The sequence below is a fragment of the Phascolarctos cinereus genome, unplaced genomic scaffold, assembly GCF_003287225.1.
Source record: "Phascolarctos cinereus isolate Bilbo 61053 unplaced genomic scaffold, phaCin_HiC Scaffold_3;HRSCAF=262, whole genome shotgun sequence".
Taxonomy (NCBI): domain Eukaryota; kingdom Metazoa; phylum Chordata; class Mammalia; order Diprotodontia; family Phascolarctidae; genus Phascolarctos; species Phascolarctos cinereus.
The window spans coordinates 86,138,501-86,157,832 of record NW_027555736.1 but is presented as its reverse complement, the minus strand read 5'-3'; the positions used below and the strand labels follow the sequence as shown (position 1 = coordinate 86,157,832).

General features: G+C 37.9%; 1 protein-coding gene across 5 annotated transcripts in view; it reads left to right on the top strand.

Annotated features, from left to right (window-relative positions):
• TACC2 (transforming acidic coiled-coil containing protein 2) overlaps positions 1 to 19,332 on the top strand; it is a 302,620-nt gene that overhangs the window by 261,700 nt on the left and 21,588 nt on the right. For 2 of the 5 annotated variants that reach the window (XM_020979218.2, XM_020979219.2), the window contains 4 exons: positions 5,551 to 5,612; positions 7,873 to 7,988; positions 9,215 to 9,380; positions 11,041 to 11,181. In XM_020979218.2, coding sequence (XP_020834877.1) covers positions 5,551 to 5,612; positions 7,873 to 7,988; positions 9,215 to 9,380; positions 11,041 to 11,181 — 485 coding nt within the window. Of the gene's footprint in view, positions 1 to 5,550; positions 5,613 to 7,872; positions 7,989 to 9,214; positions 9,381 to 11,040; positions 11,182 to 12,116; positions 12,208 to 19,332 lie in introns of all 5 variants that reach the window. The other 3 variants (XM_020979220.2, XM_020979221.2, XM_078151015.1) reach the window with 2 other exon arrangements.

Sequence of the window (19,332 nt, the reverse complement as noted above, 5' to 3'; positions counted from 1 at the left end):
AGTGAATAAATTGGCAGTCTGTTGTAATTTGCTGCCTGATTGGATGAAAATAATTACAGCGTTAGGATATATCATAGGACAGGGAAAGGATGCTGGATTTACAATCTGAGGACCTTGCTTCATATCCGAGCCCTGCCATTTGCTAGACCAGGTCACTTTATCTCTATAGGCCTCACTCCTCATCTGGAAAATGAGGGAGCTGATGCCTTCTAATTTTAAATCCATGATCTGATGATGCCTTGACCATCGTAGGCTACTTTGGGGATGTTACATGTATTTTCACCAAAGTGATAAATAAAACTGGATCCAGAACTGTTTACTGGATCATCCTCCCTATTTACATCAATTTAATTCAACAGACATTCATTAAGTGCTTAGCATGTGCAAAGCCTCAAGCTAGTTGGTGGACACACAGAGACACAGATGGGAAGCCCCGATTTCCAGGGGGGAGAGGGAGAGAGAAAGAGAGAGAGGGAGAAAATGGTGAAAAAGAGATGGGGGGAGGTAGAGAGAGTAGGGGGGAAGAACAACAATAACTGTAAGAATTAGAAAAAGTGGGGCAGCTAGGGCACCAGCCATGGAGTCAGGAGGACCTGAGTTCAAATATGATCTCAGACACATAACACTCACTTAGCTGTATGACTCTGGGCAAGTCACTTAACCTCAATTGCCTCACAAAAAAAAAAATTAGGAAAAGCCTTGAATGGGAGGTGACACCTGAGATGAGCCTCAAAGCATACTAATGATTCTGAGAGGTAAAGGTGAATAGGAAATATGTCCCAGGAGTGAGGGATAGCTTGTATAAGTGTATAGAGGCAGAAGATGAAATGCTGAGTTCATGAAGCTTGAAGATAGAATCAGGTATACCCCAGAAACACCAGGTATATGACCATATACTGGTAATTTAATCATCAGTTTGTATCTGCTTGAAGATTGGTGCTATGATGAGTGATTTCTAGAGTGCATCAATCATTCTGTGTCGAAGTTACAAGTCACAGAAGCTAGTGAAATGAGGAAGGAAAATGGGAGAACTTCAGGGCCAAGCAAATAAATACTAATGATTTTTTGAGGGAGAAACTTATATGATCATGGGGTCTACCTCCATTTCAGTGAGACCCTGTAAATGTGTCTTTTGAATCTTTTTTTTTTAAACAAAGATCAGGAATACTTAGAATCCCAAACCTAGAAAGGACTTGGAGATTCCTCCATTTCAGTGTTTCCCAACCCCAACTACACTGTGGAGCATACCACTTTTGCCATATTAGCTCAGAGGGGAAGGACTGGGAACCAGGGGATAGAAGAAGATTTATTACAGTGGAAATAATACTGGTTTGGGAATCAGAAGACCTGGATTCAACTCTTGGCTCTGCTGCCTACCACCTATGTGACCTTGGTTCATCACTTAGTATCTTTAAGCTTCACCTCTCTCATCTATAAAATGAGGGGAATTGGACTAGCTATATGATGAGGTCTCCTCCAGCTCTCCCATGAAAAAAGAGTTGTTTTTTAAGTTCAGGAGAGTGTAGTACACTCTCTTGAGCTCTGAATTTGGAGTCTGAGGACTTGGTTTGAAGACTGGCTCTCCAACTTGCTATCTGTGTGACTTTGTACAAGTCACTTCAGCACTCTGGGCCTTAGTTTCTGCCTCTGTAAAATGAAGGGGTCCCCTCTAGTTCTAAACCCATAGTCTTCGAGTCCTAAAGTAGGGTTAACAAAAGTCTTCCAAAATGGTAAAAATTTGCTGTGCATTCTGTAGAACAGGAGTAAAGAAACACTTATCTAGTCTATCCCTCTTCCTTAATGTAAACCATCCAGAAATTAGAATTGATAATTTTTCACTAGCTCAAGCCTTTGTCTAAAAATCCTAAGAGTCCTTTGATAAAAGAAAGGTAAAGAATCATCATGGAGGCTTCTTCTAAAAGTCCTCTGCTGGGCTCTTTCTTCTCCCCTACTGTACTCTCCCCATGGTGCTAAAGGTTCCACCATGGCCCTGGAGTTGTTCTACAGAGGCGATTTAGTGATGCCCCCAAACTCTGTGGAGTCAGCATTTCACTAACCAAAAATCCCGTGATGAATTAACTGATAGGACTTGTTAGAAATGAATTCTCACCTCCTTTTCCTTTCCTCATCTTTAAGCATGCATAATTAATATTGAAACATCCATATTTAACAATAACAGGATTATTCCTTCAATGAGATAACAGTTTTTGGTGTTTGAAGGAAGTCAGGTTAAGGTTCCTCAGCACCCTGGAATTCATAGTGATTACTCAAATGTTATTTTGGGGTTGACCTGTGTATGGCATGGTTCCTCTTCTCTTTGATGATTATTGAGGTGCCACTAAGATGTAGACATCAAGTCAGTTGAGATATTTCCTCAAGGTCATGGAAAGAGCATTGCTAAATAGAAGAGCTGCCTCATCTTCCAGCTCATATTCTTTGAGTCTTAACTTGACTCATCAGTTCAACAAATATTTCCCTATTCAGACTACTGTGTACAAGGCACTTTGAAAGTGGATGTAATCACTATTCTGAAATTATAAATAGGAGACCTAAGATAGCTAGTTTTCTAAAATGAGTCATAGATACACAAATGCTCTAGATCCATGGGAAAGTCCAATCATAACTAGAATGGATGCTCATGTATAAAATTAGACTTTCTCTCAGCCAACAGCACATTATTATTAATCCAAATGCCCTATTTTTGAACTAACATCTCCCAGGGTGGGGAAGAAACTGATGAAATTGGGCAGTTGTACAGGAGAAATAAACCAGATGAGAGAGATCTGAAACTTGTCTAAGGTCCAGTGGCTAGGAATAAAATTTAGATGTTGGGTTGAAGAGTGGAACTGGAAGAGAAGTCTCTTGGAAAACACTTTTATTTCCTCTTTTTTGGTCACATTTAGTATGCATGCTCTCAGCTGTGGTGACAGGAGCCGGATTATTGCTTTTGAACAATTAAAGGGATTCATTTCCAGGGTCACACTAACAATACCATGGGGATGGGCACAGGCTGATTCATTTATTCTACCCACCACCTTAAAAGAAGTGATTGGACTGGAAGTGCTCATATAACATAGACTTCTGTACTTTATGCATTGGGTAAACCTTGGCATTGGATTATAATGTTCATAATCTTTTTCTTATTGACCAATACGAGATTATATGTGTGTTTATTATAGAATCGTAAAATAGTAGAGCTAGAAAGGAAGTTAGACACCAGCTAGTTTAATTCTCCATTACCTTTTTCTGTAAGTGACTCACCAAGAAGTACAAATCAATAATGATTAAGGCCTATAAGAAGAGGGAAGCTGTTTTTTGATTCCATTATTTCACAAAATCATCTTTATTCTCAGGAAGAATTGGTTCCTTAAAGCAAAAAGAATTTGACATAGATTCTGACAGCTGCAGACACTTTTTGGTATCCTAATTTATTGACTCTTTACAACAAACAAGAGAAAGTCTCACTTTAACAATCACATTAGGTAATATTTTATTTTAAAAATTATATTCCCAAGGACTAATAAATAGAAATTAAAGGACTTACTGAGGAATTACCCTGAAGTATTGATGCTGAGAATTTTAGACTGGTTCCATAAACAAAAATGATCCATTTATTAAGACCAAGAAGTTAACATAGGTTGTAATTGTACATCTCGGGTAAAAATGTTTGAGGATACTTCTTTAGTGTCTGGCTAATTCTATATTAAACATTATCTGGGGGGGAGGACAGCAAGGTGGCACAGTGGATAGAGCACCAGCCCTGGAGTCAGGACGACTTGAGTTCAAATTTGGCCTCAGACACGTAACACTTACTAGCTGTGTGACTCTGGGCAAGTCACTTAAACCCAATTGCCTCACACACACAAAAAAATAATATCTTGGAAGGGTTGGAAATTGAGTACACGTCCAAAAAAAAAAGATGAAAGGGACCAACTCTAAAACAATTTAATGAATTGTAGAAATGTTTCAACTGATACTTAAAGTCATAAAGCTATGGAGTATGGTAGAAAAATTGGCTCAGGAGACTTGAGTTCAGGTCCTGACCCCAGTGCTTACTATATGTATCACTTTTATGTATATATCACTTAACCTCTTTGATCTTTCATTCCTTACCTGTAAAGTGAATATCATAATATTTGTACCCCCATCCTATAAAAACTATTATGAAGAAATTATACTATAAATGTTAAAATGAAATATAAATGTGATGTTAGTAATATTATTGTAGTACCTGCAGTACCCATGTAGAGCATCCAGAATAACTATTCTGGTATCATTTAGTAGTTCTATATATACTCAAACTGATAACTTACAAGCTCCCACCAACATGTTTTACTTTTTTCTCATCTGCCAGAGGGCACAATTAGTTCAAAGCAAAAACACTTAATGAAGTTGGATAATAAAAAGATTTGTGATTGAACATTTCTCTGTTAGTATAGGGCACAGTCCTTCTAAATACATATACCATAAGTGAGGACAGTGATTATAAATAGAAATTACATATGAGAGGTCCATATAAAGAGGAATATATGTGGAGAAGAAATCCATGCCTCCTTCACTGAAGGAACTTTGATGTCTTCTGGTGATGTCATCACATTGTTCTTGCCAGCTCTGTGTTTTGCTACGTGTGGCATCTCTGCTGGGCGTATTCCTTCACTGGACTTTTTGGGTGTGCTCCTCACTTGGCTTACTGCTCTATTGAACTCACTGTGAGGGCTCTTGTTTGGGTGAATTGCTCTGCTGGGGTCTCTGGGGTGACTTGGGCATGGTATCTCTGCTGGGCCTGCTCCTCACTGGGCATGTTGCTGCACTGTACTATTTTTTTTTTATAATATCCAATGGTACATTCATTCCTTTAGGGCCAGGACAGCCATCTCAGCTAGGGTATAGTGGCTAAAACTTCTCCCTGATAAAGTCAAGCTGAAAACCTTTAGTCAAAGCCACCATACCTAACTAACGAAAGACAAGATTAGTGCCTCCAGCTAAGATTAGGATTTTTCTTACCAATCCTTATTTCTCTAAGGAAAATCAAAGCCTTCTATTATAGATAATTATCTGGTTTAGGACTTTGGCAATCTGGCATATTCCTAAAATCTCTTCGCTTAGCTTCATATAAATTTGAAATTGAGCAAAAGGTAAGTCTAGAGAGACAACATCAATGTTCTTCACCCAGCTAAGGAATTCCTGTCTTTTCTATTGACATGAATAACCATTTATCACTTGAGGGAGCCTTGAAGAAGTTGGAGAAATCTAGATCTTAAAGTTCCATGCCTACCCTTAAATAGGGGTGCATCAGAAAGCTCTGAGAAGGGTGAATTGTTCTATTTCTAAGCATATCAAGGAAAGGAAATTCCATAGTTTCAAAAAAGCTGGATTCGTATGTAAATCATAATTGTGTGCTTGCAGTTATTATAAAGGCTCCAGTGCTAAAACTGGGGGGCAAGTGGGACCCCTTGAAAAACAGACATGTCCCCACCATACAGGCCAGCTATGGTGCACACTGGTCTTTTTTTCAATGATCCTTGACATTGGTCTTTGTTATTCTTGCAGAGCTGGATTATAGAAACTCTTATGAAATAGAATATATGGAGAAAATCGGCTCCAACTTACCTGTAAGTTCTTTCACCTTCTAATCGTTACATCTGTTGTTATGCTTCTGTGTACTGTTCTGTATTGTAAAGGTTACGAGAACATGAGAATTGAGAGCAAATGGTAGGCTGAGTGTTTTTCACTTATTACAGCCAGAATAAAAGCATGCTAATGGAAAATTAAGGGTTTGTTGTCTGCATTAATAGCCAACATGAATAAAAGTAATCTAAGAAACAAACAGTGAACTATATAGCCAGTCTCTTCCACAGAACCACTTCACTTGATTCTGGAGTGATTGACTCTGTGAAATTAATTTTCTGAGAAGAGAATTGTTTTATTTAAAACAAACAGACAGAAAACCCCTCCAGTAGAATCCATTCTGCTGTCTCATCCTTGTTTGTAGGTGACTGTGGGTTCTTCAGGCTAGCTAGGTGGCACAGTAGGTAGGATACTGGGCCTGAAGTCAAGAAGACCTGAGTTCAAAACCAGCCTGGCACTTATCAGCTGTTTGACCCTAGCAAGTCAGTTAACCTCTGTCTGCCTCAGTTTCCTCATCTTTAAAATGGGGATAATAATAGTACCTACCTCCCTGAGTCACTGTGAGGGTCAAATGAAATAATATTTGTAAAGTGCTTTGCAAACCTTAAAGTGCTATAGAAATGTTGGCTATCATTATTATTGACATTAAATAAAAATCTACTGTGTGCAGATTACTGGTATAGGCACTGAAGAAAATACAGGGTTTAAAGAAGTGAGAATCTCTGTTGTTACAGAACTTTCAGTTTAACAGATATAAACAATTTAAAATATAAACGATTCTCAGGGATATGAGCCTTAAAAGGGCAGCTGGTGGCACAGTGCATGGAGCCTTGGGTTTGGAGTCAGGAGGACCTGAATTCAAATCCAGCCTGACACTTAATAGCTGTGTGACCCTGGGCAAGTCATTTAATCTCTATTTACCTCAGTTTCCTCATCTGCCAAATGGGGATAATAATAGCCCAGGGTTGTTGTGATGAGCAAATGATATAATAATTGTTAAGCATTTAGCACAGTGTTTGACACATAGTAAGTTCTACATAATTGTTTTGTTGTTATTGAGTCATATCAGTTGTACCTGACTCTCCATGACCCCATTTGGGGTTTTCTTGGTAAAGATACTGGAATGGTTTGCCATTTCTTTCTTTAGATCATTTTACAGAAGAGGAAACTGAGGAAAACAGGGTTAAGTGATTTGCCCAGGGTCACACAGCTACTAAGTGTCTGAGGCCAGCTGTCAACTCAGGAAGAGGGGTCTTTATGATTCCAAGCCCAGTGCTCTATGCACTGCACCACCTCGCTGCCCATGCCACCTAGCTAACAGCATAATTGTTAGCTGTTATTGTTGTTGTTGTTATTATTATTAAAGATGGTGGACTGAAAGCCCTTTCTCGCCTTCTGACCTTTCGTTAACTCCCTAGCTGCTCTGGCTTGCATTAAATTATAATTTCTAAAGGCCTTCGGGACTTTGTCTTCCATCTTACCATTACAAAAACGTGTTGTAGATGCAGTTGGCTGGCTCAAGTGCCAGACCACTTCACCCTACAAGTGGCTGTCTGAGCCCAGGGTGCCTGCTCTAGTAAAACTCTTGACCCATAGCTTTTGAACCCTGAGAGTACATTACAATAGATATAGTACTCCCCTGTGTTTGAACTTTATGACTTGGGATGCTGGGCCCAGCTTGTGGTTTTGTGTGAATTCCTTGGTTTGCTTTTGTTTGTGTATGGGCCTATACCCTGCTCTATCGTAGCTTGTTTACTTAATGAATCCGTGCCTCTTGGCCTACTGTTGTCCTACATACTCTACTCTTTTAGTGCTTTCCACAGGCCATGGTGTGTGTGTACATTTAGGGATAGAGAGACACGATCATATGTCTGTAAAATGGGAACCTGCAAGTACCTTTGCTTCCTCTGTTGCCTCTGAAGAGTTAGCCAGCCCTCAACTTGGCTGACCTATAGAGGAGTTGACTCTAAAAAGTCATACTGCAGTATACTGCATATCAGTTTTGCAGAGAAATTGACTAGAATCATATAGATATTGGCTGTATTAACCCATTGGCTTAAGATCCAATTATTGTTTGTTCATAATCATTTGGTTGCTTGCAAAGGAAGTAAAGACTTTATATTAAAAAGTGATTTGTCTTAGAGAATAATCTGCTCTTGTCTGTCACCAAGTTGCTTTGTCACATTGATTCTATCCAGATTGTACTCATTTAATAATTAGAATGAATTTCCTTTCTTTTCACAGCATGATGATGGCACCCCGAAGAAACAATCTCTGTATCTTATGTTTGATGCCCCTCAGGAGAGTCCAGTCAAATCTCCTCCAGTTCGGTTATCTGATTCCCCAACTCCATGTTCAGGGTATATTATTCCCATAAAGAGCCTATGATACTAAAATATTTTCTATTTTAATGAATGAATGAAAAATATTAAGTGCTTTCTATGTGCCTTGCCCTTTGATAAGCATACTAATAGAAAAGCAAGCCTGATCCTGTTCTCAGTAAGCTTACATTTTATTTGGGAAGAAACCATCTATGGGAGAGTTCAAATGCAAAGTAGATGTCAAGGTCCAAGTGATCTTTAAGAATTATAATGTAAAGCGTGCCAGAGATTCTAAAACCTGTTCTATTGTCTTTATATACTTCCTTCTATTTTACTGTTTCCTAATGAGGTAGTAGGGCAGCTAGCTGGCACAGTGAATAGAGTGCTGGGCCTGGAATCAGGAAGACTCATCTTCCCAAGTTGAATTCTGGCAACAGACACTTACTAGCTGTGTGATCCTATGCCTTAGTTTCCTCATCTACAAAATCAGCTAGATAAGGAAATAGCAAACCACTCCAGTATCTTTGCTAAGAAAACCCAAAATGATGTCACTAAGAGTCAGCTATAACTGAAAACTCGACAACAGCAAAATAAGGTAGTCCTGTATTGTTAACCTCTCAACCCCTATTCCAGCCTAACCTAGATCTGATAAGCAAATGCCAGCACTGAGAGTGAGCATCATTTGAACTAAGACTAAATCTCTTAAAAGAAACGTATGTGTGACTTTTTTCTCCCTTTTAATTTTGTTTTGGTTAAAAGGGCCCAAGTTCATGTTCTAATCTAAGTAATGTATGTTTCTGGTTAGACCTAGGGTCTCAGTTCCAAATTTGGACCTCTCCTGCTCTTCCTTTGTTCTCTCTGAAGGTAGAGATTGGACCCACCAGTGTCTCCCTGGTGCCACCCTCATGGTTTCTTGAACTCTCCTTACTCCTTTAAGTGTGAGCAATCTTAAGAAAAAGAGCTGGCCAGAATAGATATAGAAGCTGCCTGCTGTCTTCCATCTCCCTTGTTTGATGTTTTAAAAGCACCTTAGAGGTGTAAATAGATATTCCTCTCCCTTAGTCCTACCATATATAGATGCATGATGTATGGTGCAATTTGTACCAAACTGCAGGGACCACCAGTATCCTTCTACCATCTTATTCAAGGGAATACGCTTGGAACTTAAGTGTTCTTGGGGGAGGCCTAAGTGATAGATTATTGTCACTCTGATTTTGGAGGGATTTCTAAAGAAAAAGATGAGGGACATTTTTTTTTCTCCTCAGATCAAGTTTTGAAGAAACAGAAGCTCTGGTGAACGCTGGAATGAAAATCCAGCATCCAGTCTCACGAGTCCTGGCTCCGAACTCAGAGACACACTTGCAGGCTTCAGAAAAGTCAAACCAAAAAGAGTCTATGGGCTTAGGAACAACTTCAGATGCTCTCGAAAGAGTAAGTGGGGATGTAATAAGCCCAAAGAACAACTGAAGATTTAGGCTCAAGATAATCAGACCCCGTAAATGCATAGGTATCCGATGGACTAAAAATAACATCTCAAGCTACACCCCCAAAAAAGTAGTAGAGAGTGAGTTCCAAAGCCTCCAAACAACATGCTGTCATATCTCTCTAATACATTACTTCTGGAGAGAAGAATGTTCTAGAAGTAAATCTGTTTTGTTTTAAAATTTTCTTTGCATTATTTACCATGATGATGTTTTTGCTTTCTTTTCTGAGTCCTTATGGTGGGATTGTCACCTGGGCCATTCATCTCCTGATCTTTTGTTTTTCCTAGCATCCTTTATGGTGGTAGTTTAGCACATTAACAGGTGTGCTAGGGAAGAAAGACAGTTTTCTTTTGAGGTGAACAGTAGATTATACTGGGCCTGGGACCCCATTTGATTCATTTAGGAATTTCTTTAGGACCCACATAAAAAAGATTCCTTTCTCCTTTCACATACTGAGATCTTAGAGCTCAGATGTAACTGTGGTGGTAAAATACAGTTTGAAACTTGACACAGAAAAGTCTATTCTCTTCCGACTACCCATAGGCTTTCTTAAGTATCAGAAAAGTTTTTATCTATTGGTTCAAATCCCTGTGTAACACCCATTGTGTGTGTATGTATATAGATACATACACACATATACATATATATGCACATGTATAAGTATATGAAAGTAAAATATTAAATCTTGAAGGATACTGCTTCCAGTATGTGTGTGTACTTGTGTGTATATGTATACACACTGTTTCCTGTGTGTGAGTATATGTGTGTATTATGTATGTATGTATGTCTATACACACACATATACCCATACTGGAAAACAGAGTATCCTTCAAGATTTAATGTTTTACTTTTGTTGCACTGGATAGATTTGTTCATGAAAAGTTGACTTTCCTATTTAATGACCCTCTTGAATGAGGCATCTAGGTGGATACAGTGCTGGACTTTGACTCAGGAAGACCTGAAGTCAGAGTTCAAATGTGACTTCAGACACTTACTAGCTGTGTGACCATAGAAAAGTCACTTAATCTCTTCCTGCCTTAATTTCTTCATTGTCAAGTGGGGATAACAGTAGCACCCACCTCCTAGGATTGTTGTGAAGATAAAATGAGATACGATTTGTAAACCACTTTACAAACCTTGAAGCCCTATATAAATACCAGCTATTATTTTTATTATTATTTGAAAACATATTTTCTTAGCTTTAAACACATCTACCTTTCTAGCTAAATCTCACTTACTTTGGTGATAATGCTTATTTGTTTATTACTTGTGGTTTGAAATACCAACAAATGGATCACCTCCTTCCCTGTCTCCAGTCCTAAACTGCCTCCATCCAGTTTGTAGCCAGTAATCAAAGAGCATATTGGTTTTTGTTTTTATTTTACTAATGGGCTATTGGAGGGAGGGTGTTGGCTGTCAAAGCAGTTCAAATAGTAGCTATTTCTCCCCACTGTCAAACACCTATTGCTCTTAAAGAATTGGCATTAAATTTGGTAATTTCTTTAGCATGAAACCAAAAATATCAGGCCAGTAGATGATGCTTACCTAGACTTGCTGTTCCTCTTTCTCTCCTCTATTTTCTGTTCTATATCCTCCTTATCATGTAGAGAGCTCCTGAAGATTCCTATGTCTCTGCTGAAGCTCTTCTCAATAGGATATCTCATCAAACCTCAATATGTGATGCACTTGAATATCTAGAGCCTGATTTAGCAGAAAAGAACCCCCCAGTATTTGCTCAGAAACTTCAGGTTTGTAGTCCAAGTGTAACCTGTCAGTGTTCCTTTCTAAAGTTTATCACACCTCAGTAGAGAATGAAATCCCTTACATGTAAATCAAACCAAACTATGATTTAAATGGGAGTGAAAGAGGAGGTGGGGATGGCCAAAAGTCTTCCAAATAAAAGTCTTTTCTTCATAGCTAGATATGTAGTCTTTCCCCTAAAGATGTCAAAATGGTGTGAATGTTGTGATTATATTCTTAACAAGATGATTCCTTTAAAATCTGGAAATGGGGCTTGAGGCTTCATTTTTCAGAGGTCATTCAATATCCCTAGGCATTTCTAGTCATTTATTCACTGAACAGATTTGTATTAAATCACCTTTGAGTGAGCTATTTATATACATGAGAATTTCTCTGACTCCCATTGCGATAACATCTGGACATGGTGCAACATCTGGAACCAAAATAATTATCTAGCATCTAATTTGAAGTTAGCAATTTGAATTGCTCTCCTCTTTGTGAGAGGACTCTCTTAATGAGCAAATCTCAAGAGATTATGAGAGCAGTGTAAGAGATACGGCTTTAATTGAAATTATTACAAAACTTTATATCAAAAATGTACTTTATGGCATGTAGGAAAAGGAACAAAAACAACCTAAAACTTCACAAAAGTAGAAAGTTTGAAAAAAAGCATCTTATCTTCATCAATATAATGCTTATGTTTCTTGACGGTTATTTATTTGAAAGGCTTCTATGTTCTTAATTTTTAAAAATTCAGCCTTCTGCTGTCCTGGGCTGCTGAGGTGTTTCTCTTGAAAAGAACACTGACTCTGTGTGTTATATCTGAGTTGTCATCACAACGCGTTTAAGTGTGGCATCCGTTCTCTGGATGTGAACAATATTTACATCCTGTCTTAATGTATTTTTCTTCCCATGGTTTACTCATAACGCCACCATGTAACAGGAGGAGTTAGAGTTTGCGATCATGAGGATAGAAGCACTGAAGCTAGCCAGACAGATTGCCTTGGCTTCTTTCAGTTCCTTAGATACCAAGATACCTGCTGCCTGTCTGGAATGTGATGCTACCTGGGTGTGTCATGTGTGCCAGTAACGAAATGGAGGCTGCTTTCCTAACCATGACGCACAAATGTGGTGTTGGGAACCTGCAAAACAGCATGTCCATGCAAGAGGAGGGAGCTACTCCTCAAATATGACCATGAGAAATTGGTCCTAGGAAGTGGCCTAAAACCCACAGCCCCTGTAGATTAAGCTCAAGAGCTAAATTCCATTGCAGTTTGCATAGCTCTTTGGCATTAGCCAGACTCTTCTAATATGTTGTGAGAGTGCTGTTCAGCAGTTACATGCCAGCATTAATTTAGTGGTGATGAAAAGCCATTTTAAGTCGTGATGTTGTAGATTTTGCTTTTGACCAACTGTGTGTGTGTGCGTGTGTGCACTTGGTGCATAATAGATGCTTAATACATATTTATTGATCGATTGCATCGTAGTCATTGAGAAAGAAGGCTAATTATTTGGATTTTAAAGTTTTGAAGCTCAAAGTTTGGTTCTCTCGGGCCCCAGACAATTGAAATCTGAGATTAAAAAGACGGAATTTTCTAGTCTCAGCCCTTTGTGACCGTGGGCAAATCATATCACCTCTCTCGATTTCCTTATCTCTAAAAGGATGAAGTTGAATTTGGTGATCTCTGTTGTCCTCCTCAATTCTAAAATTCTGTGTGGTTTAGTGGTTGTAATAATGGAGATTTGATCACTAATAGAGACTCAGACAGTCTTTTGAGGGTAATAATCTTTGTTATTTTTGTCATTGACATTCATAATTATAATGATCACAATGATAATGATGATGACAAAAGTCATCAAAAATTATCTTAAATCTCTACTTCATTATTTTATTCCATCTTCACAGTAAATTAGAGTAGATATTATCACTACCATTTTACAGACAGGCAAACCAAGACATAGAAGTGTTTGGTGACTTGCCCAGGAATAAACAGTGGATCAATGGTATAGCCAAGACCAGACCCTAAATCTCCTGACTCCTAACAGTGCTCTTTCCATCCTCGTTCAAACCATTCTATTCCTGATGATGCAATTCTTAATTTTACCCACCTTTTTGTGACATGCCAGCAATAGGTTCCTATGTGTTACTTGATTATAATGTCAGTGTTCAAACATTGTCCATGAGCAAGTGGAATGTGTTGTCCTCGTGAAGAATCATTTTGGAGAACACTTGCAATTTAATGAGAATATTTATGGCTTCTAGTGTTCAGATTGGACAGAATCAGACCCGGGGAAAAAAATTAAAGTGATAATTACTGGCTATAGGTTTTCTTATTCCTTTTACCACCAAAACAAAAAAAATCATGGTTTGACCCTCAACTTCTTCTTTAATTTCTTTTGGAATAAGAGACTCTAAAATTGAAGAAAGCAGTGAGAAATTGCTTCAGACAGGTTTCTGTTTTTGCCATGATAGAATGAATTGCCTCTGAAAGGAGTTATTTCACCTAATTGGATTTATATGACTATTTCCCTGAATAGTGTTGATTCCCCATTGTAATCATATTGAAGGGGCTAGATATCTCTGACCTCTTTGGAACTATTGATCATGTTCAAGTCATGATTTGATCTTCTGTTGTTAGGTGGAAATTGCTGGGAATTTAAACTTCTTTTGAATTTATTTAAAAAAAATAAGGTTAAAGCATAAATTTAGAACCATAACACAGTGAGCTATTTTTCCAGTGCTACAAAGAAATAGGTCTTACGAAGTATCTTACAGACTCAAAAGAGAGTAGAAGTAGTATTATTCTGGGCCCTATTTCCAGCTTTAACTTTTTGTTTTGAAGACAAATCATCCTTTATTTCCTAAGCTGCAGTAGCCCAAGAATAACTCAATTTATATAAATTCAAGATTCCATTGAGTCTTTAGCTCATATGCAAGTAGATCTGTGATCTCCTCTATGTAGCATATGTGTACAGAATTCTTATTTATGTATTAGAAAGTGCTGATGCATCGAGAAAGAAAACAGCAGCTGCTTATACTATTTACTCTTTTTCTTACAAACATGTTTTAGCTGCAGGTTGATATAACATAGATTCTGCCAGTTCAGTCTTTAACACTCAAATGGGATCACTTGGAGCTAAAATGTCATGTATATGTGATTGTGAAATATGATTTGGTGTGAATTGCTCATGGTTTTATAGAGTAGACCCAATTTGTATTCCACATTAGACTACACAGATTAGGCTATAGGAGCATAGTTGGTCCTTCACAAAATGTCTTTCATTAAAGAGGAAGCATCCTATTAGGATGACATCGATAGGTTGGAATTTTATCCTTATCTCTATGAACATCTGCTTTGATTGAATTCAGTTTAAAAAAAGAAGCTAGACTTTATTAATTTACCCACTTGTGACCACATTTGACATTGAACTTTTCACTTTTCAGTGTGCTCTTTTGCTTCCTATACAGACAGAACCTTAATGTATTTTCTGCACAAGTTTGCATGAGATACTAGCAATGGGGGAGATAAATTTCAAATAAGCATTTAACTCATCCTGATTAAAAGCAACTGGCTTTTCTGGAACAGGACAGTTCAATTAAAAAGATCTAATTATGCATATCACCAGATAATTGTATGAATAGATTGTTTCTGGAATAGACAAGATAAAAAGCATATTATTAGGAGAAATATTTTGTTTTCCATGATGGTCGGTTATTCCTCTAAGATTCTTCTCTTGATGACAGAAATGTACACATTTCAAATTATGAAAAGGGTTAGATACCAGCCCTTAAATCAACACTTTGATATTCAAAAAGTGCCTCTAAAGTATAATTTTGCATCAAACCTAAAAACAATTTGGGTAGAATAACTACTTTTGGTCCTCTTATTGTTTGATATTAGAACAACTTAATGAAAAAGTAATCTATAGTATAAAATAGGTATTGTCAGACCTAGGACAAATAGACAAGGTAGGGATGATAAGCTAGGTTTGAGAGAGCCATCTGGAACCATGATGCCAGGTAGGCAGGCAGTCAAGTCCACAAGTATTTATTAAGCACCTATTGTATTAGGCACTGTGTTACACTGGTAAGGAGAAGTAGAGGGACAGTCATTAGAAACAATCGGCAGGAAGACCTTGACCTTGAGACAGGACTCCCACCATGGTGAATCATCAGGGACAGGAGAGTATCATTCATAGGAATCAGGATTCAGTGAAGACAGGCAAAAGACAAATAAGAGTCAAAAGAGCTAGCAACCATAAGAATGTGCAGCAGGTAGGAAGCCTTATATCACCTTTCTATTGGCATTGGAGCCAATGACTTTGCCTTCCAGGTCAGATACAATAGCAACTCCTTCATCTGGTCAATAGTAGTATAAGTATTGGTATAATGCAGTGATTTCCCACACCTGGCAGTTCCAGACAACTTTGATCAAACTCCATCATTTCTTCCCAGACCCACTGGGGTTTTCTAATCCCCACATATTGTGGATATTCCACTAAGTTGGGCAAGCACTTTACATTTTTAATTATTTGATGCTTGTACTGGAAAACCTCCCCACTAAAAACTGAAAATGTTGAAGATATTCCAAAGAAATATTACCTGGAAACTACATCTTCAAATCAACTAATGTTGTGTGGATGCTTCAGCAACTACTCATGATATATTTGTGTGAGAACGTGTTAAAAAATGAAGAAAATCAGTCTACTGTTTAAATTTATTATCTACATGTTACCAAAGAACATTACTGGATCTTTGGTCAAGTCCATGAAAATAATTTTATATATTTTTAATGTACATAAAACATTCCAATGAGAATCTACTACTCTGAGAATTTTTTTTTTTAATGAAGCAGAGAAAGAGAGGCAGCATGGCCTCGTGGCTAGAGGGCCAGTCCTGGTTTCAGGAGGACCTGGACTATGAAATAATGGGGTTTGACTGGATCACCTCTAAATCCCTTCCATCTCTAATTCTCTAATTCTGTGATTCTCTGGCACATGTGAGCTGTATGATCCTGGGCAAGTCACTAAATTTCTTGGTGTCAGGCAACTTTCTAGGATAGCTGAGTTGCCTGTTATGTGGATGGAGATAAGTTCCAGCCTAAGATTTCCATATACTGATGAAATCTCAGTTTCTGGACCCCCCCCCAAAAAAAAGAGCATGTCAAAGGAAATGAAGCTATTTGCTTTTAGTGAAAGGCCTTTTGAACATGTTGGATAAGCCTATGTAGAAAACCTCATCAGTCTGTCACAACCAGTAACAAACCTGTCAAATCTGTGCTTTATAATAATGAAGTTTCCATTTTTTTTAAATGAAAATAATTCAGCCAGTGCTAAGCCTCCCGGGTACAATTAGAAAACATTTATTTTGTCAAACAATAGGCCATCAGGAGATATGTTCATTCAGATAGTTGAGTAGGTGTGTAGACATTATCAGTGACAATTGATTGTGGCCAGGTTGGCAATCACAATGTATGTGATTCATAAACTGTTTGTTGTTTAAAGGCAGGCTTGTTCATCGAAATATCATGCTTCATTATCCTGATTTGTGGGCCTGTTGGCTTTTTTTTTTCTTTCTCTGAAAGGGCAATTTCAGGATTGTTCGAGTGAGCAAAAGCCTAATCTAAATCTGATCTTAAAACACTGTAAATGAGAGGCAAAGCTGTTAACTTCAGTGAAAGAGAATTCCTTGGGGTCAGGGAAACCCTGAGCGCACCAACTACATTTCATTAACAAACAGATGCACATTCACTCATTCAAATTGGTTGTGAGACCATTTCTCCTTTCACAGAAAACACCAGGTGGCTGCTGTGAAAGGTGATAGTGAATCACTGTATCTGGCAGGCTTAGTTTTCATTTGTTTAGAAAGTTCTTCAGTGTCTGACTGCCGTTGGGTTCAGACTAATACTAGAAAGATATCTTTAATTCAGTTATTTGAGATTATGCTTCAGGGACCTTGATTTATTTTCAGTCAAAATCAACTCATTTAATAATTGTAGTTGTATGATCATTGGCAGGTTTCTTTATTTCACTGGGTCTCAGTTTTCACATCCATAAAAGAAGGGGGTTGGACTAGGTGAGCTCTAAGATCCTTTCCAACTCAAGCATTTTAATATTCTGCCATTTTAATCTTTCTCTTGTTTAACATGATCATATGTGGACAAATAATTTTTTGTTAGTAAAAGTGGAAGTAGCATTATATAGTAGAAAGAGCACTGGCTTTGGAGTCAGAAGACCTGGGTCCAAATCCTACCACTGTTCTTTATTATTACCTGGTGTGACCTTGGGCAACTTGTTTTATCTCCCTGTGCCCCAGTTTCCTTATCTGTAAAATGAGAGATTGGACTAGGTGACCTCTGAGATTCCCACCAGCTCTAGATCTGTGAGCCTGATAAGTCTTATGCAGAGGGTTTTGTTTGTTTGTTTGTTTGTTTGGCTTAGGAACTTGTGCAATTCATTCACATATTTATCTTCAAGTCTGTGTCTTATTATCTTCTGTTTTCTGACAAATAAGTTCCTTTATACTCACTAAATTGAAAAACATTTTAAGGAATGTTACATGGATGATATTTGAGCACTTGTAATTTCCCCCGGCGGTTTAGTGATGCTCTCCTCAGTGAGACAGCAGTGAGTTCTTGGTATGCCTTAATATTTTGCAAACTAGCGCATCTTTTAGGGATTATATTTGTGTGCTGCTTAGAATGTCAAATTCATCTCTATAATCTCAAGGATTGAGGTCTAGGGATACCATCATCTAAATAAAGAAGCAGTTGTTTTAGGTCACATCTCCATGTTGAGTGGCAGTCTTTTCATAGCAGAGCATTCCTGGCCAAATCAAAAGAGTAAAACCAAACCAATAGAAGCCCATCTCTAACCCAAATTCAAGCACTTTACTTCCCTTGCATGAGTATTACTAACTAGCCATAACAAGTTGCTTTCATACCTCCAGTCCTATCCATTAAACTTTTGTTTCAGCTTTGTTATTCTTACTATATGAAGTAAAATTTTCCTCAGTGTAATGAGAATAAGGTTGGCAGTCTGTATCTGCATTGAAATCATTCAGCCAATACTAAGGTCTCTTGATGATTTTTTTTCAAAAGCCAAATTGAAAAGTTATCCTTTAGTGTCTCCTGATGCCACCTTCCTTATCTGCTCATAGAACTGTTTATCAGTGGTTCTCAAATTAGGACTGTTGCCCTATGATATATTTTTTCTTGATTTATCGATATTCTAATATAGTGTCATCACAGAGTAGGTTTTATTTTGAATTTGTGTATGACAGTCACTAAGGGGGTAGGGTGTGTATTTCTTTATTAAATGAGACCCATTGAACCTGTGAGACCACACCTCCTAATATTACTTGGAGTAGAATTGGGCTGGTTCTTTTTGTTTCCTCCAGTTCTGGCAGCCACAGTGGATGTTTTCTGCTTCAGAATGAACAACAGCACCTAAAAGTTAATGAATGGGACTGAGATATGGTTGGTTTATCCTTTTTTTTTTGCAGTGACATTCATATGCCTCTTTACTTCCATAATTTACTCTCCTAGTCTCTGGTACCAGTCATAACTCCACACAAAGCATCATGCTCTCACATGCTTTCACAGTGAACATTGTCATGGGAGTATGTAATAAAAGATTAGAGACTGGGAGAGGGCATTACAGGACAGAGTTGTCATTAATATTCTAAGATCACCATCTTGGTGCCATGAGGCCCTCATACTGAAAAGCTCCCCACTCAACTTGGTCCAACTTATCAGTTGGAAAAAAAAACCCAACAACCTGATTGTTTAGATACATTGAAAACATTTATTTACTGTAATCAACTGAGTCTTTCGCTTTCCAGTTCCTTGTCATGTAAACCCATCTATGATGAAAGCTTTGCCACAGCCAATCATAATCAGCCCACCTTTTAATGTACGGGGAAAATTAACCTTTTTAAGGTCAAACTGATTGACTATACATGTTTTAGGAACCTCATCTGATGGAAAGTTACTCCAGTGAGAACACTTCATTGATGCCACATGATCTAGAAGCTGAGCCTCACAGGGGCACGCATAGTACTGAAATGTAGGCAGTCTTACAAAAGTGATCAAATACACATCCATTATAAACTAGGAAAACATAGAATGAAATCCAACATCTGCTGCCCTTTCCTTTTT